Genomic DNA, 24,809 nt, shown 5'->3' with positions numbered 1-24,809 from the left:
CGCATGTAATCATATATGTTCATCTTTCATATTAGGCCACTCCGATTTTGAGACATAACCCAACAAACACGGAGTCAATGTCCCTGCTCATTCAGACAACAACAAAAGTCCATTCAGTATTCACTAGACCCTACTTACATTTACAGCTATGAATCATTACAAAACCTGAGAGAAAAAAAAAGCAAAAACAGAAACAGTAGTACCACTGAGAATTTTTTGATATCTTTGTGGATGAATAGCAAAATATTATTTAGTCATTACACAACAATACTTCAACTTCATCTTCAACTTCAACTCACTTCTTATAAGTCTTTTACATCAACACAGACACCACATATATTCGAAAACATATGAAGATAGAGCATTTATAAGCTAAGCTTCTAAATTCATCAACAATGGCTAGTGTTTATGGTTTGATCTCTCTTCTCTTGTTCTTCCATTGTATCGCAGAGGCTTGAACCTTTTGTCTCGGGTAGAATCAAAACGAACAATCCAAAACCTGACATGGCAACTCCGAAAATCGCAAAGGATACTGATGGTAAATCTCTCCCAATGGAAGCAATGAGCGGACAACAAGCTCCTCCAACGACAAGAGCCTGTCTAAACATCATTGTTGCGGAACTTCTCACACATGTCGGAAACATTTCAACCATATAAACCGCCATTAGGTTGAATCCGATTCTTGCACAGAAAAATGTCGCTAGCTCAAACGCAAACGCCATCCCTGTTTTCCCGAGAAGACTGAGAACGAAACAAAGCACTCCCGAGGCTCCACCGAGTAAGGTATTCACTAGAACAGAGCTTCTTCTGTTGAACCTCTCCAATAAGATCGGAGTGATAACGAAAGTAGGCAACTCCACCACTGCGTTTAGGGTTTCGCTCAAGTATATGTTGACGTCTATATCTCTAGCTGCTAATGGAACTCCATAGTACGATATTCCCAATCCAAACAATATGATCATAACAACTACAATCCTCCGAAAAGCCCACTTTCGGAAGAAGAAGTCCTTAATAGAGTACCTTGGCAGCTCTTCAGAGGTTTCTTGCTCCGGAGGTAACTGAGAAACTAGTGATTCCAAGTAGGGTTTGTTCTTGGATGACATGCTTTTGAGAACATTAATAGCTTCTTCGTCGTTTCCTTGCATGTGAAGCCACCTAGGTGATTCGAGTGCGAATATGTAGAGGAAGATACAGTAGAATATTGCGGGAACAGCTGTGTAGAGATAGAGAAATCTCCATGAAGAGTGTTGAGCAAGGAAGGCGATTCCAGACAATGACATAAACCCTAAAACGAAAAAGGTAAATGGAATCATCGTAGCTCTCGGTCTCCATCTGGTGGAGACTCGCTCACTGATGAGAACCAGCGCGTATGACCATGTCTGTGATCTCGAGAACCCGATGATAAACTTTAGCGTTGTGTAGATCCATACGTTGGCTGAGAAGGCAACAGAGATTGAAGTGATTGACATAGCAAAGGTAGAGAGCAAAACTAGTTTCTTGCGGCCTAAGGAACCATCTGGGATTAACGCTAGAACGAATCCTCCAACAATGGCACCGATGTAGAAAGCAGAGCTAGGCATACTTCTGAGTAATGAGCTCGAGCACTCGAGTCCTAAATCTGAAATGACGGTTTTGTCCTTGGAGCCACCGTCCCATTCCCAGGCTGATCTTGGGAGCTGGCAGATGTCGGAAGTGGAATGATCGCAGATCGTGTGGTTAAGACAGTGCCACGTGGGGTATGCGTCTGTGTAAACGGTGATGAATATCTGCTGAGCATCGAAGAACAAAGCGAGGCCAACGAGGATTACCTGGAAGAGTTGCCAGAACCCAAAATCTGATAGACTCTGTTCGACAATGTTGTCGAAAGTTAAAGCTTCTGGTCTGGTTTTGTGGTCGACGTTGGAATCATCGGCAGACAACAACAATGGTTTTGACTGATCAGCCATTAATATTGTTTGAGCTTTAGAGCTTTTTCTTTTTTTATTGAAGGGAGTTTGGCTAGTGGATGAAATGCTCACTTATCTGTGCTTTCATTAAAACAGATCTCGGATTTATAAAGGGATTAATGAGAGTTGAATTTTCGTTAATTATAATTCTTAACTTTTATTAATTATAAATTATAATAATTTTAATGTTATCTAACATTATTAGTTATATATTTTAGTAAAAAAAAATATTTGTATTGGTTTGATGATTTTAAATTACATTCAATATTAATTTTTATTCAAAAATTTAGTTTTAACTGACAACTTTGTTAAAATACAAGTAACACCTTCTCCCTTAATCATGCCGTGTTTGGGTTTGATATGAGTTATTGTATTTAAAATGTGCTTGTGAGAAGGGTGGGTTGACGAAGTCAATAGTATGAAATTAAGTTTGTACTAATTTGTTGTTTCTCTTAGTGCGTTCATACTTATAGGTCGCGTCATAAATATAGTAGTTACCACATGTAGTATGTAATATTTGTAGATATGTACTGAATATTTTCTGAAATTGGATGAGGGGGAAGACATCAGCAGAGGAACATGAATATCTCAGATCAAAGGGAAAAAAATCATTACTTCACCAGTTCACCCCAAGAGATATCTTTCCTCATTATGTGATATTCTAGTTCCCCAAGAGATATCTTTCCTCATTATGTGATATCTATATTATTAAAACTGAATTACATTTTAGTACTGTTTGGAAACTTAGATAATAGATTAAATGAAAGTTGTTTAGAAATAAAGATAGCAGATTAAATATTTTTTTTATTTACATATTTAGTCATTGTATTTCTTTCTTATTTACAGATTCTGTCGTTTAGAAATTTGGATAACAGATTAAATGAGAATTGTTTGGAAACACGGATAGCAAATTAAATATTTATTTTTATTTACACATTTAGCCATTGTATTTCTTTCTTATTTACAAATTTGCCGCTTCACTTAAAATCAAAAAATTAAATTAATTACAATTAATTGTTATTTCTTTTTGCCGAAAATTAAAACACAAACTGTAATATATAGTATATATTAATCTGCTACAGTAAAATTTTCAAGAAAACCAAATATCATAAAATTAATAATAATTCATAATAATTCATAAAAACCTACTATAAAAAATTAAATCATTTTTAATAAATAAACAAAAAATCAATAGGTTAATATTTGAATATTACAATTATATCAAATTATAAAATTACAAATATAATATTACGTACAAATAAAAAATTATTATCAAGCATCGATATTATAATATAATATATTCTACTCTAAATATATTTTACAAAACATAAAAATATAAATGGACATTTTATAAAATCAATGGTTTATAAATTTACATTGAACGTAAGTTAAATCCAACATCCGCACGGGGGAGCTGGTCAAGATCTAGTTCTTTGTTATATTTGAAAACGTAGTAACTTTATTAAGATAATTTAATGTCAAGTATTTGAAAAGGTAATTTACCAACTAATTCAAGGTGTTACAAATCTGTTTGTTTTATTACAATTTTTATCAAAAATAAACATGCGGTGAACGTGTGATAGAGAAAGAAGTATCTTTCGAAAGACAAGACAGGACAAGACAAGATGTAGTAACTACTAGCACATTTAAATTACATTGTTTTGTTAGTCTATAGTACCTATACAATTGCCTTAATTTTAATTCCATCTTGGTCGTCATCACGTTGGCAATCAACATGCTAGTTGTTTATATTTTCTTTGCTTACAAAATATTTTATAACCAACCTAATTTGGTTCTACAACTTGGTCTTTTATGAAGGTAGTTCTTTTATATAGGGGAAAAAATTCATATTACTGATAGTTTAATCTAACACACATACACAATGGCTGTCGTATAAGAATCTTTAGTAGTCAATTTCATGAGAAATTTTGAAAGTTGTATAGTTGAAACCCATGTATTGTTTGTTAGATTAGATTAGCCGTCAACAAAGTAGAATGTGTGATACCTTTTTATTTGTCTCTTCTAAAAAGACGTTTATTAAAAATTGTAAACTAGAAACCTAATACATTTTACCACATTTTCCTCACCAGATTTAAGATTTATCCAACATGCAAACTAATTCTTGCTCCAAAAATGGGTAAAGCTTCAACAACTCATATTATGGAGTAACATTCTTAGGGGTGCAGTTTCCCATATGTTTCAGCGAATGCATGTGATTCTGAATTTTATTATCTCTGGTGTTGTCTTTATTCATCTCGGAGTGGGTTAGGACTTAGGAGGATGTATTAGAGCAACCACACCAAAACCAATACAAGCAGAGCAAAGACAAGTTGCAACAGAACAAAGGCGTGTACCTTTGAGTAGAGAAGAGAAAGTAAAGTCCAAGATGTATGCTGAGGATGAACAGGCCCATATGGAATGTAACAGGAAAGCTTCAAAGCCCACGACTGTGCCTGCGTCACACAATCCGCAACGGTCCTCTGTCTCATCCAAAAGCAAGAAACAAGACAAAGGGACAGCTAGCAGTACGGAAAAAGGAGCGTTCCAAATCAAGCTGTCAAATCCTTTCTCAGCCCTTGATCTAGCTACTGACACAGATGACGACATGTGTCTCAGTCACTAGGGCTTTTATACTTCTCTATATATATGTTTAAGCTTGTAATGTTGAACCTTAAGAGAAAAGATAATAAAACTTACGTTTCATCTTCACCAAAGTGTCACTTTCTACATGGTATCAGAGCATCAAGAGTAAATCCTTGGTGTTATGGCTATGGAGATAAATGCTCCTCCTTCTCTGAGGATTTCCAACAGCGTTACGGTCACTCTAAATGAACGTAACTACATCCTTTGGAAGTCTCAGTTCGAAGCCTTTCTCAACGGTCAAGGCCTGCTCGGTTACGTTACCGGTCAGACGCCACGCCCTCCTGCTACTATCACGGTTCCAGGCATCAACGGACACGATACTGAAGCTCCTCATCCTGACGCTGTGAAGTGGTTCCAAACAGACCAAGTTATCAAATCTTGGCTCATCGGTTCCTTTTCTGAAGATATTCTCAGCGTGGTGGTTGACTGCACTACCTCCTTTGATGTCTGGGCTGCTCTTGCTCGCTACTACAACCAGCGCCTCCTCTTCTCGTCTCTTTGAGCTGCAGAGGAAGCTTCAGACGGTGTCTAAGATGGAGAAGCCCATGGATGAATATCTTAAAGAAATAAAGACGTTGTGCTCACAACTCGCCTCTATTGGGAGTCCAGTCACTGAGCGCATGAAGGTGTTTGCCGCTCTCCATGGTTTGGGACGAGACTATGAACCTATCAAGACAAATATTGAGAGCTCCATGGACTCAGATCCCTCTCCAGCTTTTGACGACATTGCTCCACGCCTAACTAGCTTTGATGACCGTCTTAAAAGCTACACAGATCAGTCGGCTATCACTCCACACTTGGCGTTTTATACCAACAGAGGCAGAGGAAACTCCCAAAGCAACAGAGGTCGAGGTCGTGGTCAGTACTCTTACTCCACACGAGGAAGGGGTTTCCACCAACATGTCGCTCCCTCCTCCCACTCCTCGGTGTCTTCTGAGTCTGACTCCCGTCCCATTTGCCAAATCTGTGGCAAGACAGGTCACCCAGCGCTTCGTTGTTGGCATCGGTTTGACAACAGCTATCAGCTTGACGAGATGCCTCATGCCTTAGCTGCGCTTCGCATCACAGATGTTACCAACAGCTCGGGTCATGAGTGGTTCTCAGACTCTGGTGCGACCACCCATGTCACCAACTCTCCTCGCAATCTTCAGCAAGCTCAGGTGTACAACGGCTCCGATTCTGTGATGGTGGGCAACGACGAGTTCCTTCCTATCACTCACACTGGTTCCACCTCGCTTGCTACATCCTCAGGTAATATCCCTCTTACTGATGTCCTGGTATGTCCTGATATGGCAAAATCACTTATCTCAGTCTCAAAGGCAACATCCGATTATCCTTGTGCGTTTGTGTTTGATTGTGATGATGTTCGTATCTATGATAAGGCTACCAAACAGCTTCTTCTTCGGGGAAGCAACAGTAAGGGCCTTTACAAGCTATCTGAAACCTCGCCTCAGGTGTTCTACTCCACAAGACAGATTGCTGCAACTGATGAAGTTTGGCACCAAAGGCTGGGGCATCCAAACTATCAAGTCTTACAACAGCTTTCAGCAAATAAGTCTATCTACATCAATAAGCGTATCAAGCCTTTCTGTGAAGCTTGTCAAATGGCGAAGAGTTCAAGATTACCTTTCACAGCTTCCTCCTTTGTTGCTTCAAGACCATTGGAGAGACTTCACTGTGATTTATGGGGACCTTCACCTATTTTGTCAGTTCAAGGGTTTAGATACTATGTAGTCTTTATAGACAACTACTCTAGATACTGTTGGTTCTTTCCATTGAAGCATAAATCAGATTTTTTCTCTACTTTTCTCAAGTTCCAGTCACTTGTTCAAAATCAATTTAATGCTTTAATCGGTACCTTCCAATGTGATGGAGGCGGCGAGTTTATCAGCAAACAATTCCTGAATCATCTCCAGTCTAACGGAATCCAACAGTACATCTCGTGTCCTCATACACCTCAGCAAAACGGCTTGTCTGAACGAAAACACCGTCAGATAACTGAACTGGGGCTCTCTCTGTTGTTTCACAGTAAGGTTCCTCAATGCTACTGGGTAGAGGCTTTCTTTACTGCGAACTTCCTGAGTAATCTTCTTTCTCACACAGCTCTCTCTGACTCAAGAAGTCCGTATGAGCGCCTTCATGGTTCAGCCCCTGACTACAGAGCTCTTCGGGTCTTTGGCTGTGCCTGCTACCCCATGCTTCGTGACTATGGTTCTTCTAAGCTTGATCCGAGGTCACTGAAGTGTGTCTTCTTGGGTTATAATGAGCGCTACAAAGGCTACCGCTGTCTCCTTCCCTCAACAGGTCGAGTCTACATCTCTAGACATGTAGTCTTTAACGAACAAAGCTTCCCATTCTTCAGAGAGTTTGCTCATCTCAAGCCTACTAGTCCATCACCTTTGATGACAGCATGGTACAAAAGCTTTCAGTCTACACCACCAGAGACTAGACCATCACCAACACTACCAAAGGCTAGAACTCCTCTTCGAGTGTCAATGAATCCATCACAACTCTTCACACCGGAGGACTTCCCTCCACTACCTCCTTCTTTAGTCAACTCAACTGTGCCTGTGTCTTCGCCCGCAACGATCATCACGCCGCTATCTTCACCACGACAGGGTTCTGCTTCTGCTGTTTCTACTGCGTGTGATGTAGAGAGTTCTGGGTGTACGTCAGGCTTAGATCCTGTTTCTATATGCAACAGCTCTACTACATCACATAGCAGGCCAGAGACATCAGCGCAACAACCATCAACATCAACACATCCTATGGTCACTAGAGCGAAAGACGTTATTACTAAGCCCAACCCTCGTTACTGTCTTCTCACTCAAAAGGCAGACTATCCTCTGCCTCGAACAGTAACTGAAGCACTTAAGCACCCTGGCTGGAACAACTTTATGTCTGAGGAGATAGGCAATTGTGAAGAAACTGGTACTTGGTCGCTGGAACCTGCTACTCCAGGCATGAACATCCTAGGAAACAGGTGGGTTCATCGGGTTAAACTCAACGCTGATGGCACATACAAGTCACTCAGATCACGTCTCGTCGCCAAAGGCTATGATCAGACTGAAGGCGTCGACTATCTTGAAACGTATAGTCCGGTAGTCAGGTCAGCAACGGTTAGAATGGTCTTGCACACTGCAACTGTCATGAAATGGGATGTCAAACAGATGGACGTTAAAAACGCCTTCTTATACGGCGATCTCACAGAAGTTGTATACATGAAGCAACCTGCAGGGTTCGTAGACAAGTCCAAACCAAACCACGTATGCCGACTTCACAAAGCACTCTACGGACTCAAACAATCTCCAAGAGCTTGGTTCGATAAGTTCAGTACCTACCTGTTGGAGTTTGGCTTTGTCTGCAGTCTCAAAGATCCCTCACTCTTCATCTACTCACGAGGTAAAGACGTGATCATGCTTCTTCTGTATGTGGATGACATGTTGATTACTGGAAATAGCTCCTCAGTCTTGATCAAACTTCTTGATGAACTCAACAAGCAGTTTAAGATGAAAGATCTTGGTCAAATGCACTACTTCCTAGGCATTCAAGCTACTTTCCACGCCAATGGGTTGTTTCTTAGTCAGCAGCAATAGGCAAAAGACATCCTGGCTGTTGCCTCAATGAGCGACTGCACTGCTGTCGCCACTCCACTTCCTCAGAAACTCAACACGCAGACTGATGAAGAAAGAGATAAGGAGCCTCGCTTCTCTAACCCCACCTATTTCAGAAGCTTAGCTGGCAAGCTGCAGTACCTAACACTGACAAGACCGGATATTCAATTTGCGGTCAACTATGTGTGCCAGAAGATGCACTCTCCCTCAGTGTCAGACTTCAACTTGCTGAAACGCATACTACGCTATCTGAAAGGCACTCTTCCGATGGGAATCAACTTCACTCATGACACTGACTTCACCCTCAGAGCATATAGTGACAGTGATTGGGGAGGTTGCTCCTCCACTAGACGATCAACTGGAGGCTTCTCTACCTTCCTTGGTTCGAATCTGATCTCGTGGGCATCACAGAAGCAGCCTACTGTCTCACGCAGTTCAACAGAAGCAGAGTACCGCTCGCTATCTGAAACAGCTACTGAGCTTGCTTGGATATGTCATGTTCTCCGAGAACTAGGCATTCCACAACCAGTTACTCCAGAGCTCTACTGTGACAACCTCTCTTCCGTGCATCTTACAGCCAACCCAGCTTATCACAAACGATCCAAGCATTTTGAGATCGATTGGCATTACGTAAGAGAACGTGTTGCTCTCGGCGTCTTGATAGTCAAACATGTTCCAGCCAGACTCCAACTAGCAGACATCTTCACGAAATCCTTGCCTTTCGAAGCCTTTCAGTCACTGCGCTACAAACTTGGTGTAGATGATCCACCTACACAAAGTTTGAGAGGGGTATTAGAGAAACCACACCAAAACCAATACAAGCAGAGCAAAGGCAAGTTGCAACAGAACAAAGGCGTGTACCTTTGAGTAGAGAAGAGAAAGGAACGTCCAAGATGTATGCTGAGGATGAACAGGCCCATATGGAATGCAACAGGAAAGCTTCAGAGCCCACGACTGTGCCTGCGTCACACAATCCGCAACGGTCCTCTGTCTCATCCAAAAGCAAGAAACAAGACAAAGGGACAGCTAGCAGTACGGAAAAGGGAGCGTTCCAAATCAAGCTGTCAAATCCTTTCTCAGCCCTTGATCTAGCTACTGACACAGATGACGACATGTGTCTCAGTCACTAGGGCTTTTATACTTCTCTATATATATGTTTAAGCTTGTAATGTTGAACCTTAAGAGAAAAGATAATAAAACTTACGTTTCATCTTCACCAAAGTGTCACTTTCTACAGGATGGACGTTCATTTGGACACGGGCGTAGGAGCATTGGATCACACATCTAGCTATATATTCCCTCTATTCCTAAATATAGAATGTTTAGAATAGTTTTATGTTCCAATACGTAGATGCTCTCATATTTCTAGATAACTTTAAGTTTATCAAAAACTATGTAACCAATCAAATTTAATAGTTCTATTTTGCAATTGGTTAAATAGTTTTTAATTTAAAATTTTAATAATACTTTTCAGATAAAAAATAATTTTCTTAATAAATGTGTGTTTACCTAAAAAATTTTATATTTAGTAATAAAGAGAGTATAGTTCTTCATTTGCTTTCTTTCATTCTCAACTGTTAACTTTTGCATTTCCAAAGTATAATGTTTGTATATGCTAGTTTGTATATTTTAAAAAGAAAACTACGTATGAACTAACCATAAGATGACAAAATCACTTAAATCTACTACTATTTTGAATTTTGCATCATGTTGAAACTTTTATTTTGAAACATGACAAATAAAAAAACAAAGGTCGATACAAATTTTTTTCTTTTTGAAAAAAGTTCGATACAACTTTTATTAGTTTGGTATCTCAAACTAAAGAAATGTTCAGACGAATCTTCAAAAGAAAATGTAACTCACCGATAAACCCTCTCTCCAGTTATTTAAATGAATGCCAAAGCATGACTCCATATACGTGTGACAACTCATGTTCGAAGATCGATTCTAAAGTTTAAGTATCCATTAAATGACTATGATGCATTGTTTGTTGGGAATTAACTATTAAACAAACGTGGAATTGTTGCGACCAAGAGTGGAATAAGTTGGTATCGTTGGGTGTTATACTTTAATCCATACAGTTTAGACTATGACCAAGACCAAGAGTGGACAAGTTGGTATCGTTGGGTGTTATGCTAATCCAAACTGTTTAAATCAAAGTTTAAACTTTAGGGTTATATAAGCACTAGGCATACTTTAGTGTCATAACATCAATGATCGATTCTATAAACTAATTGCAGCTTACAAGTTGTAACTTAACATGCTATAGATTGTAATCCAACACTTTGTTGGCGGATACGTAAAAACAAAAACTCAGAAACAAAGCCTCCTGACGTCTGACTTCCCCTCGGTCCGTTTTTAAATGTTTGAGCCATCAAACATTTTGTATTATTGGAGAAAAAAGAGAGCAGTACAAATATATCTGAGCAATCAAACAGCTTTCTTATTTTTCTTTTTTGTGTTTAATACAAAACTGAAATCACGAACATAAAGATCAAAACGAAAAAACGAAACACGATAATAAGATTACACCAAATATTAAGGGAGACGAGGTCTTTATAGCAGCGTTACATAAGAAAATAAACTCAGAAGCTAAAATGATTTCTTTTCGTAAGAAACAAGTCCATGGACTCCACCCTCAATCTGTGCTGCACCGGTACGAGCCTAATTCAAAACCATCAAAACGCAAACACTAGCATCAAAAATTGGCGAAACTCAACAAAGCTCAAAGAGACTTTCCAACTAGTAGAAATATCAGCGTACCTCTAGTCTAAGGACCTTTTCTCTCAATAGCTCGTGAGCGGATTGCAAAGAGGAAGCACCAAGATCTTGGAAACCTTGCTTCACGGCATGCATTGTGTATGGTATGAACTTCAACACCGAGCCTTTATCCGCCACTGCTCCCACCACTCCTTGTGCAATCTTGAGCTTCGCGGTGTCTCCCAAGTATCTTTGATCGCTTCCTTTTGTCATCGCTTCTAATGAACCCATGCCTCTGTACTTTTTCACTCTCCTACCATTCTGCAATTAATACAAAACAGACCAAGAAAAAGCCCAATCCTTGAGGAAACATAGCAAAAATCATTGGAAGTGGTTATAATCCATTTTTAAAAAGTAGGAAGTCGTGTGCAATTACTCGATATTCGTAAGCACCAGGAGCCTCAGTGCTTCCAGCTAAGAAGCTTCCCATCATCACAGTTGATGCTCCAAGGACTAGAGCCTTCACAATGTGACCTGAGTTTGATATCCCTCCATCTGCTATAACAGGTACACCGTGCTGAGCAGCAAGCGTCGATACTTTGTACACAGCAGTAGCCTAAGATAGTAGCAATCCCATCAGTTCACAGAATCAACTCAGAACTGTATGAGTTAAAAAATAAAAGCTTTTTAATTTACCTGTCCACGTCCAACAGCACAAACCTCTTGTGTAGTGCATATAGACCCAGACCCCATACCAACTCTCAGCCCATCAACTCCAGCTTTGATCAAGTTCTCGGCCTGGTACATAGTCACCACATTCCCACCGACCACATCCAACTCCGGATACAAATTCTTCACGTATTTAATCATCTCAATCTGGTAAATAGAGTTCCCTTGCGAACTATCCAACACCACAACATTAGCCCCAGCTTTCACCAGATGCTCTAACCTCTCCTTATCCGACTCCCTTGTCCCTATGGCTGCACCCACCATCCACTTATTGTCCGGACCAACGGTTCCTGACCCTAACTTAGGATATCCTTTAACCCTCTCCACATCGTCTTTTGTCACTACATTCACGGTCTCACCATCCTTCTCCAGAACCACAAAGCCTTTCTGCTTATCTTCCAAAACCGCATCGATCTTGTCGAGATCGATATCCCACGGAACATAGTAGTCTCTGCTCTCACAGCTACGCATGTAATCATATATCTTCATTTCCTTTTGTTCATCTTTCATACAAGACCACTCCGATTTTGAGACGTAACCCAACAAACTCGGTGTCAATGTCCCTGCCAATTCAGACAACAACAAAAGTCAATTCAGTATTCATTAAACTCTACTTCACAGACATTATTACAGCTTTCAATCATTAAAAAACTGTCGAGAGAAACAAAACTAAAGAAAACAAAACAAAACAAAACAAAACAAAACAAAACGAAACAAAACAAAACAAAAACAGTAGTACCACTAAGACAATCATAATCATTGTGTAAGCTTTTGAGTCATATAAAGTAGATAACTTTTTACCTGTCTGAGAGACAAAAACGAAGGAAGAAGGACCAAAGTCATCAACCGAACCAATCAGATTCTCAGGGCACTTGAAAACGGCGTCGGAGGCAATCGGAACACGGAGGGATTTAGCGTGGCGGATTACGGAAGCCTGAGTGGCGATGTCGCAGTTATAGTGGACGATTCCGATACCTCCGAGCGCGGCCATAGCAGCGGCCATGTGGGACTCGGAGACGGTGTCCATAGGCGAAGCGACGCAGGGGATGGAGAGAGGGACGCGCTTGCTGAGGCGCGTGGAGAGCGAGACGGCGTCCGTGGAGAAGTCGATGTAGTGAGGGAGGAATATCACGTCGTCGTAGGTGTAGGAGTATCCCTGCGCGAAGAGCTTCTCCGCTGAGAATCCATCCTCGAATCCTGAAGCCATCGAAGCTACAGTAAAGGCGTCGCTGCCGAGAGTGAGATATGAACAGAGAGAGAGAGGATAAAGCTAGGGTTTAGTGAGTGAGGGTGGAGTTGGTGAAAAGTTTAGGAGCGAAATAAACATAATTATACAATTCTGAACCGAATCAAATCGAATTATGTTTGTAAACCGGTTGGTTTATTTACGGTTATGTCGCAGATTGATGGGCCTTATTGGGCCGCGGGTAAGAGAGTTATAAGGTCCGAAAGTTACGGATACTCACCTTTTTCGAGACGGATAACGAGTATCAGATAGCCCATAATGCAGGGGTATAATCGTAAATCTTTTTAAAGCTATATTTCAAAATTCGAAGGAGCGGCGTCACTCACTGTTTCTCTCTCTCTCGCGTTGAGTCTGAATAAACGGAAGATCTGGAGATTGAAGGACAATGGCGTTCGCGAAGGTAACTTTTTCTTGAAAAATCCTTAATTTTCGTCAAGATTAGGGTTGTTGTTACGTTCTTAGGAGATGAGTTTGAGATCGAGGGACTGTTCCTGTTGTCGTAAGGTTACAATTGAGATAACCATCGTTCTCGTAATTCTAATCGAGATTAGGGTTTGAAATCTTTGATTGTTTCTTGTTAGGTTAAGGTTTTTGCCTCTTCAGTGATTCAATTTGAAAGAAATCGAATGAATACATTCTATTGTGAGTTCTTACTATCAGTTGCTATGGATTTTGTTTGTTCGTAGGCACCACGACTAGGTAAAGATGACACCCTTGGGAACCGAGGTACGTGCCTGGTGAATTATATTCTGTCTTACAACAAATGGTTTAGTTCTAAGTTATGTGTATATATACTTATGAAACAGTATGGACCAGGAGTTTCAAAGTGTATTCCGATACACAGAAGACTGATCCAGCTTGTAAAGTGTAAGTTCATCTCTTGTGGTAGTATTTGTTCATTGTTCAATCTGAGTAATACTCTTGCCTGTTTATGCAGAGGTGCTGCACACAAGACTCGTGTCCCTTTGAGGTTTGTTTAAAATACGATTATGTTTCTCTTACTGGTGCATATTTGTCTTAGAACATTGAAGATTAGGCATTGCTAATTTAAGAAATTAATCTTCTGCTTTTTACATTGTTTAGGAGAAAATCTGTGACAATTAGCAGTGGAGCAACTTCTAACACAAACAATATGAAGGTTTATCCTTTTCCTTTTCCTTTTGAGTTCAAGGGATTGTAGGATCTTATGCAATTATTTTACATGTAAGTGCATTTTTGTTGTTATTGAAAAAGAAGGGAACTTCAAGAGTCACGGGCCAGAACAAAAGCAGTAATGAAAATTCTGGTAAGCTTAGTTATCATTACATTTCTGGGATGTATTTTTGTAAGTTTAATTCAGAAACTGTGTCTCTTTTCCAGAGAAATATACTAAGGTCACAAGAAAGGCATTGGCTGATTTGAGTAATCTTGGTGGGAACACTTTAAGGCCAGCGCTTTCTGGCAGCAGTACCATGTAGGTTTGCTTAACTTTAAGGGTTCTTTTCGTGCTTTCTCGTGGATCGGATTGACAGCTTCCCATTGTCTTCTTAATCAAACTGATTGCTTAGGAAGTATATATTTCTTCTGTTCTAAAGTCATTCTATTGAACATGCAACAATGCAGGAAATGGAAGGGTGTAAAATGTGAAAATCCGCAAAGGTATGCAGTAATCTATAGCTGTTGCTATGATTAGAAATTTCTCTGCATGGCTGCATTAGGCTTAGTTTTCTAAGGAATGGAAGCCTTTTCTTTTGAAGCCCTTTTGTCAACGAATTGTCCTCTTGCCAGATGTTTTCTGTTGTATCGGCTGAAATTAATTCTACATCTTTCTTTGATTAAATTTCTTGTTTTGTTTGCTCTTGCAGAAAATTACCATCTCTAAAAAGAACAAGCCTCACAGACAAGAACACAAAGAAGGTTGTTATCAATATACTTTGATATTGGTATTTTCTTACAGTTAGCTGGTTATATAACGACTCGTGAGTCGTGAGGCTAATCATTTAGTATATCATGCTTAATTTGTTATGATTCTACTCACTGTCCTTGATTTTGATTATTTCCATTTTTCGTGCAGGACAATGTCTCAAGCTTAGATTCAAAACAACTGGGTCAGGGTCCAGGTAACATGGATTTCTTGTCTAAACTTCCGATGTGTGATGGAAATGTTTATGTTAAAGCTGTAACGTGATTGGTTCAGTATCTGACATGAGCGCGTTGCATTGTTTCAGCTAGTAAAGTCAGCAACAAAGTCCTCCCGCAGATAAGCAGTGCCAGAAGCTTTACCTCGAAAACTCGGACAAGTATCGGCTCTATACCCTCGTAAGTAAATATGCTTGTTTATTGTATCATCAGTTAAGACGTGAAGCTGTTGCTTCTCATCTTTGAGAACCAAAACATTACTTTTTAAGATTATCATTTGGGAGCAGTAGCCTGAGATATACGCTGGTTCATTTTCTTATGGTCAGGGACCGCACCAACCAGAGTAAGAATAACGTTCGTATCGCAAGGAAATCTATCAAGGTAATATACATTAATTCCTTTGTATGCAAGTGGTTCTTCTTATAAAAGCCAACTATATATGGAGCTCTCAACAATATTTTTGCCCTGTCTACCATCATTGAACTGCTAAGCTCAGTCTTTTCTTGTTTGCTCTTATTCTCCTGATCATTTCATCTGCCAATAGTCACAGTCGTATTGAGATTTGTAGTGTAGTCGATATCTAATACGCTTTCTCTCTCACTAAAGATCCAGACATCTGTGAAGACCTCGCTGCAAAACCGTAGTCCTCTTAAGAAGCCCCCGGTCGGTAGAAGTAAATCACAATCTATTCTTTCAGTCCCTTCTCCTGTAGAAGCTGCATCGGAACTGTCAATTCCGGAACAGGTTGAAACAGAAGGTCTCAAAGAAGATACTCACGGAGAGAGTTCATCTGATGTAAAAACAGACTCAGCTACGAAAGTGTTGGATGTTACAGCGAGACCAAAATCAAAACGTAGAAAGTCTTTCACATCTCTACTAGTGACTGGATCGAAGGTACACACAAAAATCTACTAGCAATTGTGTGTGTGACCTGTTTTTTTTCTTTTCCAATATTGCTAATAACTTTACTTGCAATTCCATAAGAAAAATGATGAGACTGCACAGCAAGAAAAACTTCCAAACATTGATGATGAATCCAATCAGCTAGAAGTTGCAGAATACGTGGACGACATATATCAGTTCTATTGGACTGCTGAGGTAATCCACTTGTTCCACATACATACTAAATTTGTTCTTATGCTCTTGAATATTGAATAAATTCCACAAGAGGAATTTAAGCAATCCAGTAGTTTTGACTTGAAATGCTGCTGCTGCAGGCTTTAAATCCAGCTTTGGGATACTACTTGTCAACTCAGACAAAAGTTAGTCCTGTTACGCGTGGAATTTTGATAAATTGGCTTATCGAAGTGAGTGCAGTTTTTTATCCTTTTCATTTCAACTTAATATTTTCGCTACTCAGTTTCTGAATCATATATCTCGCTATTGCCTATTTGTTTGCAGGTTCATTCCAAATTTGATCTGATGCATGAGACTCTCTACCTCACAATGAATTTATTGGATCGCTACCTCTCCCAAGTTCCAGTACAAAAAAATGAGATGCAATTGATTGGTCTTACTGCGCTATTACTAGCATCTAAATACGAGGACTATTGGCATCCTAGGGTAAGTGACACTGATCCTGAAAGCCAAATCCTCTCCTCAACTCCATATGGCTTCTAACTTAAGCTTACAGTATCTGTTGTATATGTCCATATGCAGATCAAAGACTTGATTAGCATCTCCGCAGAAACTTACACAAGAGAACAAATCCTGGGAATGGTATAAATAAACTCTGTTTATGGTTCCACTTCTGTAGCCATTTTTTTTGACAATTATTTGTCGCTTGCATTGTTAATCTTCTTCTTTTTTTAGGAGAGGATTATGCTCAAACAGTTAAAGTTCCGTTTGAATGAAGCGACCCCTTACGTTTTCATGTTGAGGTTCCTAAAAGCTGCTCAATCAAACAAGAAGGTATGGAGGGAACTAGTATCTGATTAGCTATATAAACTGTAAAAACAAACATTTATGACTAAGCAGGCATTTGATACTACTATTTTGTCAGCTTCAACAACTCTCCTTCTACCTAATAGAGCTGTGCTTGGTTGAGTATGAAGCCTTGAAGTTCAAGCCTTCGTTGCTCTGCGCATCAGCCATCTATGTAGCCCGCTGCACTTTACATATGACACCAGTATGGACCGCGCTTCTAAACAGCCATACCCACTACAATGTCTCCCAAATGAAGTAAGTAAACTGTCTCTTTAACATCAACATCTTGCAGATCACCTGACTGATTACAATGGTTAAACTCCTTTTTATACAATTGTTTTATCACAGGGATTGTTCTGACATGATCCTAAAGTTCCATAAAGCTGCGAAGACAGGAAAACTGAGGGTCACTTATGACAAGTACATGAAATCAGAACTAAGTAACGTCGCAGTCTTGAAACCCTTGGACAAGCTTCCTCTCTAAACCAATCTAAAGGTATGTTCATATTGCTGGAAACTTGTTTTCTATTCGCTTCTTTTATTGGAACTGAATCTTATTCACGCTTACTCGGAAACTGCAGGGAGATACATAGGCTCTAGCCAGATTTCAAAACAAAACTCAGGCTAATGGTGATTCTTGATTAGGTGTATGTTGTTTTGCTGTGTGCTTCTATTATTTCAAATGATCACAAAGACAAAACTCCAATGTAGTGACAAAGTTGTATAAAGCTTCTGCAATGACATTACATTTTTATGTTTCCTCAAAAGCTTAAAGTCAACCAGATCTACTCACAATATATTATATTATACAACCTTCAAATGTAAAACCTATATACACCTTAGAAGGATGTGTCTCTGAGTATGTGTATAACAACTCTACTTCCACTAGGAGCATGTGATTAGTCTGTCTGTCACAAGCATATACTCTGTCTTGTCCACTGTCCGCTTCACCGCTTGGTAGAACTCGATCCATGAAGATGAACACGAGTCGACAGGACCGGAAAAGAAGGTTGGATGGGGACTACTTGCAGGGGAAGCAGTGACCAAATCCAAAACCGAAGCTGCAGGTTTGAGCTGATGAGGGAAATTGAAAGCCAAGTTATCGACTTTATGCTCATAGATTTTGCCATTACGGTCGAGTTTATACCGAGAAGTGCCTTGAAACTCTCCTTTAGCTTCCCATGGAACTCTAGGCACACCCTTGAGAGTCCACCTGATGAGAATCATGTTCTCTGATGGTTGCCATACCCTGAAAATCTCAAGTGAGATGTCTCTGAACAATATCTTCCCGTGAAACCTGAGTGCCCAGAAGATCAACTTGTAGTTCTCAATCCCACTGAATGTGTTCATTGGATCCACAAACGTTACATCATCCCTGTAAAAAACATATAAAAGAATCTAAATTTGCAAATTCACAAAGAGAAGTTCAAAGGTGAGGTCTTTATTGTAAACTCCATCCAAAGATTCGTTCTTTCATCCATTATCAATAAAATCAAACGACCCAGATGAGGAAATTGACCTGTAGATGTCGTAGTTTAGATCTTTAGCGAAGATCAAAGGCAAGTCTTCACGAAGCGTACGGACAGCGAGACCGAGATTGATGTAGAACTCATCTCTGTCGTGGTTATGCTTGTCTTGCGGAGTGGGTTTTGTCTTAACCTGGGCATCTTGAAGAGGAGGAGACTGGACGGAAGAAAGGGAGAGTGTAGAGAGACTATCTTCATCAAACACGTAGCCTGTTGAAGACGATGTCGATTGAGATGGAGTGAAGATGGGTCTAAGGTTTGGGGATTTTCCGGTTTGGAGAAGTATCGAAGGAGATAGATTAGAGAGAAGAAAAGACATGGCTGCTGGTTTTCTGAGAGCTGGGTCTTTGTGTTTCTTCTTTTACGTTTTCATGGCGATGATTCTGAGCTTAGAGAATGTCTGGTTGAGAAGAGCAGTGAAGCACGGAAGTTTTGTTGGAAGATAGATAGCCAAGCTCTTTTTTTTCTCTTTTGAGTGGTTTTAATTTAAACTTTCATTATTTTATTTTCTTTATCTTTACTAGAGATTTTTTCCGCGCTTCGCGCGGATTGTGTCTTATAAATTTATTTTATTTATAATATTATTTGTCGGTTTGTTTCTTTTACATTAATTTTTTGTTTTTCCAATGTTAGTTTTTCTTAATTTAAATTTATATGTTTATAGTTTTTCTTTTTTCTGGTTGTAGATGGAGAATTATATTTTTTATTGATAGTTTTTGAATGTGACATAAACTTTTTGAAATTTTAAAATAATGTTATACATAGTACAATTAACACATTAAAGAAGAGAAACATATTTAAGCACATTTTATACAGGTTTTATATACATAATTTTAAACATTATATATGTATATATTATAAGTTTGAAACATGTAAATGCTTTCTAAAGTTAAATACTTGTTCTGAGTTTACATAACTTATCGAAAATTTTATTTTTTTTTAAATTTAAATCACAGAAAAAAATCAAAAGGTCAGTATAGCTGGGTTTTCTTGGGCTTTTAAATCAACACTGAAAATTTACATGAATCATATAACAACAGTTTTATAAACAACTCGATAAAATTTGACCGAGCCAAAGATTTTCACACAATATGTTCTTTCTTCTTCAAATTGCGAAGAGCCTATAGGCACAAGAAAAAAATCATAATTTTTGTTTTCACTTATTTAACATTTTTTTTCCTTTACACACGGAATTTATTACACTGCTATAAGCAATTGAGAACTCTATTCATATAAGATTCACATCTATGCATTTTGACAAAGAAGAATTTTAGCCATCTTTAGTTTCAGAATGAATCAACTTCAGTCATATACACTATATTTTCTCTATGATTCAAATCTTACAATTTTAATATATGTGCAGATTTCCATGTGAAAAAACACGCACGCCATCTATCGTTCAACCTATTACTTTTTCCAAAGTAAACACTATAATCCTCGTTTGGTTAGCTCCACAAACTAATCTCTTTGGATCAGTGTAACCTTTCAGAAAATGATAATCTTAACATCTTACAAAGAAAAAACAACAAATATTGACTTATTTATATGAATATATATTATTTTAAATTATTATAGTGGACGAAGAAAGCACCATAATTTGTACAACAAATTTTTTTAGATTCACTTCATCATATTCACCATTTTACCATTTTAATTACATAATTTTATATGAGCTTCTTCACCTTTCCCGGTTATTTTCTCTTTATTTATAACTACAATATAAAGTTATAAACTATATATATATTATAAATTAATAATTTATTTACTCTTAAAGTAACGATTAAAAATAGAACATAATTCAATATAGATATATGATTCTATTAATAAATTAGCAGTTACAAATTTAAAATTTTTAGAAATATCAAAAGTTTTATATTAATTAATTATCTTCTAAATGACATTTATTTTTAATTCTTTTTGGATGAGAATATTTTGGCTGAGGTGGATAGCCTCAAAAGCCTTGAATTTAGTCCCTTTTATATAGTAGGATTTTCAGTTTAGTGATTAAATTAGTTTTCTTATAGACCGAAATGAGATTATGAAAAGTCAATTAATTAGCTTCAAACAGAATTCAAACAACACACAGTGCACTTTACTAAAAGACAAGATGCACGGAATAAAACAAATTAAATAAATTATATTTAATATTTAATTGAAATATTAAATATAAAATTTTTTATATGACATAATCTAACAATTGTGAAATCGTATATGGAAAAATTGTTTTTAATTTATAATTTTTTTTTTAATTTGTAAGAGATAATTATAAACAAAATATATAAAAATGCAGTTAAAAAGTATTTAAAAAGTTGTAAACAGTTTTATAACTTATGTGATTAAACACATGAAAATAGTTACTCCACCTATTACAAATCTTTGAGTTATAATAATTTCACTCGTATATGTATAGAATCAAACGCCTATATAAAAATTATAGATTCAAAACTATATAGAGAAATATAACGAAAAAAATTATAATAGGTGAAGTAACTCAAAGATATAGAGAAATATAACGAAAAAATCTCATATCAGATTCAGTTCATATTTTTTGGTTCCGGATATTTAAAATATATTCGAATGAAATGAATTTTTTTTATTTTAATTTGGATTGAGTTTTTTGATAAATTTAAATGTATCTGAAATATCCAGTTTTGATATGCTTTTTTTATATCTAAACATGTACAAAAATATTCAAAATAATTTAAAATATTTCAATTATTCAAAAAGTAATTTATATATTGACATTTACAACTGGATTATAATTTTTTATATTTGAATTATTATAATTATTAATATAGCTAATATTTTAGATATATATTTATAGTTTGGATATTTTTGGATATATGTTACATTCTGGATTTGGTTCGAGTTCAGATCAGGTTTTTCAGATATAAAAATCATGTAGCGTGATCAGCTTCGGTACCTTAAAATTGGGAACCATCCGGTACAGAATTTCGTATCAAGCTAATTTGCTTGTTTTTGTTCATAATCTAACGGCATACAGTGCATTTGCCATTAATAGAGACAACACAATGTTCGATAGTTAAACCACACACATTTCTTTCGCATATTTAGAGAAACGACATTCATTCTATCTCCATACAGACAAAACGACGTGAGAGAACAAAAACTAGAGAACAAAAACTAGAGAGAAGATTACTCATATCATTCACCTCCTGAATCTTATTTCTGATCTGTGTTCTTCTACAAAGCTCGAAAACTAACTATACTTGTGTTCAGGACGATGAGTGAACTCAAAGTCTATGTGAACAAAAGCTCGTTCCACCTCAGCAAGTTGCTCGAGCTTCTCCTGAAGAGTCTCTCCGATGTTGTGAGCCTCTTGCAGTCTCATGTCCTCTGGCAAAACAATGTCCACCTCCACAAAGTAGTGTGAACCGAAAGTGTAGGCTCTTACTGTGTCGATATGCTTGATTTGTTCGTGATGGTTCCATATCAAGAACGTCAGTTTCGCCAAGAAGTCTGGCGGTGCAGAGCGTCCGATCAGCGAGTGGACGTTCTCTAGTACGGTTCTTGCCCATGTCCCTATGGTGTACAAAGCTATCTGCAACCGTGGAAAGCAAGAAACGTTTTTGAAATCCCACACGACATTATCATTTCACATTTTTAAAGTTTTTTACTTACAAGTATAGCACCGGAAGGATCAATCCACCAGTAGAATTTGACTGCTAAGACAGCTGTTGCCAAGCCGATTGAATTGGTGACAACGTCAAAGAGGTGATCCTGAGCGTAGGCTCTAACGATTTCGTTCTGAAAACCTCTGCAGTAAAGCATGAGGAGAAACTTCACTATGGTGACAGAGACCATGATCCCTATCATCCATTTCTCCTCTGTGCTATTCATATGAATACCACTCTGAAACAAGAAAAGTAAAAGAGAATTTGCTTATATACACATCAAATAACAGATGAAAGCATTTACCAGGAAACATAGAGATGTACCTTGGAGACTAGTTGCCTTCCTGACTCTAGCAAAACTTGCAGTCCAAGAGTTGCCATCACGGACGCAAACACAATGATGCCCTGTCAAGGCAGAACACACAAGTTTTGTGACCATTTGGTTTGGCTTAAAGGTATGCAAGTTTTCTTGTGAGACAAGAAAAAGCTGGTCATTGGTGAATCAGAACACAAAGTACCACTTGGTCTATAGAAACCAAACAAAGAGTTACAAGACAGAAGATCATACCACAGGTTGCATCCGTCGTTTGCCAATAGGATAATGAAAATGGTTTGGTTTTCTCATGGCATTAGCTGTAAACCAGAGAATAAAACCAGACAATAGATCCAAGAGAGAGTCCAGAGTTGAAGCAATCACAGCCATGGATCTACTCTCCATAGAGGCATAAACCTTTGCCACAAAAAGCACCAAATTTGTAGCGTTGGAGATGTGAACAGCCAGTCTCTCACTCTTAGCAAGCTTCTTCATTTCTTCCTGTAAAAACCAAGAAAAGACTGAGGATGCTTAAAGGATAAAGAGTAAAGAAAAAGGGTATAGAGAAGGACCTCAGTTGGAGCTCCAGAAGCAAAACCGGTTTCATGGATAGACTCCATCTCATTGAAGCCTTCGAGGAGCCTCTCTTGCTTCTTGTAGTATTCAGAAACTTTACGTTCCTTCCCTACATTGAAGAAAACAGAGGATGGTTAAGCTTAAACCCTTTTTCAAGATATATAACAGTTTGATCCTCGATAATAATGGGGGTTTAAGAGTTTCTAAATCATATTCTACAAGGCGTCAAACCTCTATACAGAATCTGATTCAGAGCATCCACATAATTAAAAAAAACAAGGAATCTAGCATATACAAACTCCAAAAGATGTAATCTTAAGATTCCATTAAAAGTTGAAAGCTTTGAATCAACAAAAGAAAAAATTTAATATTCCCTTGAATCAATCAATATATATTTTCTAAACAAGGTTTAACAGAAAAACAATTAATTCCCTCACAGATGAGTGTGACACTTTATAACTTTAATCCAACAACTACACATTTGCTTAATTACTTAATTCTGTTTCATGCACGCGATGAAGTTCTTATAAGAAACTCATGTTCGATGATCCACACGAAACCAAAACAAAAGAAGTGAAACACGAAGAACAACAAACTCACTGGGAGTACGGAAGTAGCGGGAAAAGCGAGTTCGAACGTCGTGATGGCCGGTGGACGACGGGGAAGAAGGAAGTCGGAAAGTGTCGAGGCTGAGACGCCACGACGACGAAAGCGGCGGCGCATCTTCGTCGCTAGGTAAAAGCTCGACATTGTATTGGTCCGACGTACGTGTAATATGCTCCGTAGCCATTCTCCGATCACTTTCTCTCTGCGTTGGAGATTTTGAAAAGAAAAAAAAAAAAGTGGTTCCGGGGAAGTTGTGAGAGAGAAACCAAAACTGGTTGCTTGTATGAGAAAATATAGGGAAGTTAAAGTATACGAGTCTCACACAACTCTCTCTCTCTAACATAATAGTTTATGTTAATATATCAACACAAAAAAATGTCAATTATATATTTTCTGTGTTCAATATTTTTAAAAAATATTTTACAGGAAAAATATATATACACACAAACACAAGTGTTACCTACGTCTAAATTAGGAGTTGAATTGGTAAAAAAGTTACACGTTATCGCCACAGCGAGGAAAAATAGTTTCACTTTAAATTATGTTAAGAAAGCATAGTGCTGTCTCTTTTTCGAGATAGAGATATAGGTCACACGAGATACATTTTGTCTGTGTGTTCTTAAGATGTGCACATAATTGGAATCTTTATAGTGAAAAATTTTATGAGGGAGGTGACGAAGTAGGTGGTTATTGGTGATACCAAAAAGACGTGGTCAAAAGAACCGGACCAAAACAACAATGAGTCCCTAATGCTTTTACATTACACGTTCGCAAGTTCCTTCATCTAATAGAAAAAATCAAACATGGTCACTTAAATTAAAGAAACTCTAGAATTATGTTGATAGAGACTAAAATGATTAATTATGCAGTGCCACATTTGGTTGAGATCAAAGTGGTTTTCCACGATTGCAAAAAAGCTTTTGTCCCCTTATACCTTTTCCTCCATTTTCTCCGAGTGCGTTTTCTTTCATGTAACATCCTGTTATTAACAAAATCAAAATCACATAAATATCTAAAGCCTATATTAATTAGTGTATCAGCTCATTTTTCCTGAAAGTGGATGTGATGTCACTCTTGCATCACCTATTTTATTCAGTCCAAAGTGAAATCAATCAACTTTTTGCGTACCTAATTATCCTAAAATCTTAACATTATGCTAGTTATCGTCAGCGTCTCAGAGCCACATTCTTGTCTACTCATGAGTGTTTCACTGTCACAGAATTTCAATTGT

The 24,809-nt window shown here is 37.9% G+C and overlaps 5 protein-coding genes across 10 annotated transcripts; 1 reads left to right on the top strand and 4 right to left on the bottom strand.

Moving 5' to 3' along the window:
- Nucleotides 1–228: 228 nt before the first annotated feature.
- Nucleotides 229–2,842, bottom strand: LOC103872426 (organic cation/carnitine transporter 6). The gene has a single exon (XM_009150822.3). The coding sequence runs from the start codon at nucleotides 1,944–1,946 to the stop codon at nucleotides 390–392; it is 1,557 nt and encodes a 518-aa protein (XP_009149070.2). The 5' UTR covers nucleotides 1,947–2,842; the 3' UTR covers nucleotides 229–389.
- A 7,784-nt stretch (nucleotides 2,843–10,626) lies between these two features.
- Nucleotides 10,627–12,942, bottom strand: LOC103872425 (inosine-5'-monophosphate dehydrogenase 2). Its single transcript, XM_009150821.3, has 5 exons — nucleotides 12,434–12,942; nucleotides 11,600–12,195; nucleotides 11,340–11,519; nucleotides 10,967–11,224; nucleotides 10,627–10,867 (listed from the first exon to the last, which is right to left on the bottom strand). Exons 1-5 carry the CDS (start codon nucleotides 12,837–12,839, stop codon nucleotides 10,796–10,798), a joined length of 1,512 nt encoding a protein of 503 aa, XP_009149069.1. The 5' UTR covers nucleotides 12,840–12,942; the 3' UTR covers nucleotides 10,627–10,795.
- Nucleotides 12,943–13,017: 75 nt separating this feature from the next.
- Nucleotides 13,018–17,682, top strand: LOC103872422 (putative cyclin-B3-1). 5 transcript variants are annotated; one of them, XM_009150819.3, is made up of 21 exons: nucleotides 13,018–13,278; nucleotides 13,565–13,604; nucleotides 13,685–13,745; nucleotides 13,816–13,848; nucleotides 13,962–14,016; nucleotides 14,115–14,163; nucleotides 14,238–14,331; nucleotides 14,481–14,516; nucleotides 14,723–14,774; nucleotides 14,932–14,977; nucleotides 15,086–15,176; nucleotides 15,323–15,377; nucleotides 15,603–15,890; nucleotides 15,981–16,094; nucleotides 16,214–16,303; nucleotides 16,398–16,559; nucleotides 16,656–16,715; nucleotides 16,809–16,907; nucleotides 16,999–17,177; nucleotides 17,271–17,418; nucleotides 17,504–17,682. In XM_009150819.3, exons 1-20 carry the CDS (start codon nucleotides 13,264–13,266, stop codon nucleotides 17,404–17,406), a joined length of 1,755 nt encoding a protein of 584 aa, XP_009149067.1. In that variant the 5' UTR covers nucleotides 13,018–13,263; the 3' UTR covers nucleotides 17,407–17,418; nucleotides 17,504–17,682. The 5 variants fall into 5 exon arrangements, with proteins under 5 accessions (XP_009149067.1, XP_009149066.1, XP_033128773.1 ...); XM_009150818.3 differs by having other exon boundaries at nucleotides 14,112–14,163; XM_033272882.1 differs by having other exon boundaries at nucleotides 13,099–13,278; nucleotides 13,685–13,848; nucleotides 14,112–14,163; nucleotides 15,609–15,890.
- On the bottom strand, nucleotides 17,606–18,911 carry LOC103872423. The gene is made up of 2 exons (XM_009150820.3): nucleotides 18,442–18,911; nucleotides 17,606–18,297 (listed from the first exon to the last, which is right to left on the bottom strand). The coding sequence occupies exons 1-2, from the start codon at nucleotides 18,765–18,767 to the stop codon at nucleotides 17,808–17,810; spliced, it is 816 nt and encodes a 271-aa protein (XP_009149068.1). The 5' UTR covers nucleotides 18,768–18,911; the 3' UTR covers nucleotides 17,606–17,807.
- Nucleotides 18,912–21,407: 2,496 nt separating this feature from the next.
- Nucleotides 21,408–24,570, bottom strand: LOC103872421 (metal tolerance protein 10). Of its 2 annotated transcripts, XM_009150817.3 has the most exons (7): nucleotides 24,043–24,570; nucleotides 23,573–23,780; nucleotides 22,969–23,081; nucleotides 22,652–22,897; nucleotides 22,408–22,488; nucleotides 22,091–22,321; nucleotides 21,440–22,010 (listed from the first exon to the last, which is right to left on the bottom strand). In XM_009150817.3, the coding sequence occupies exons 2-7, from the start codon at nucleotides 23,760–23,762 to the stop codon at nucleotides 21,669–21,671; spliced, it is 1,203 nt and encodes a 400-aa protein (XP_009149065.1). In that variant the 5' UTR covers nucleotides 23,763–23,780; nucleotides 24,043–24,570; the 3' UTR covers nucleotides 21,440–21,668. The 2 variants fall into 2 exon arrangements, with proteins under 2 accessions (XP_009149064.1, XP_009149065.1); XM_009150816.3 differs by lacking the exon at nucleotides 24,043–24,570 and having other exon boundaries at nucleotides 21,408–22,010; nucleotides 23,573–23,965.
- Nucleotides 24,571–24,809: the final 239 nt, after the last annotated feature.

This window comes from Brassica rapa, chromosome A06 (genome assembly GCF_000309985.2).
Source record: "Brassica rapa cultivar Chiifu-401-42 chromosome A06, CAAS_Brap_v3.01, whole genome shotgun sequence".
NCBI lineage: Eukaryota > Viridiplantae > Streptophyta > Magnoliopsida > Brassicales > Brassicaceae > Brassica > Brassica rapa.
This window is presented reverse-complemented; position numbering and strand designations above follow the sequence as displayed.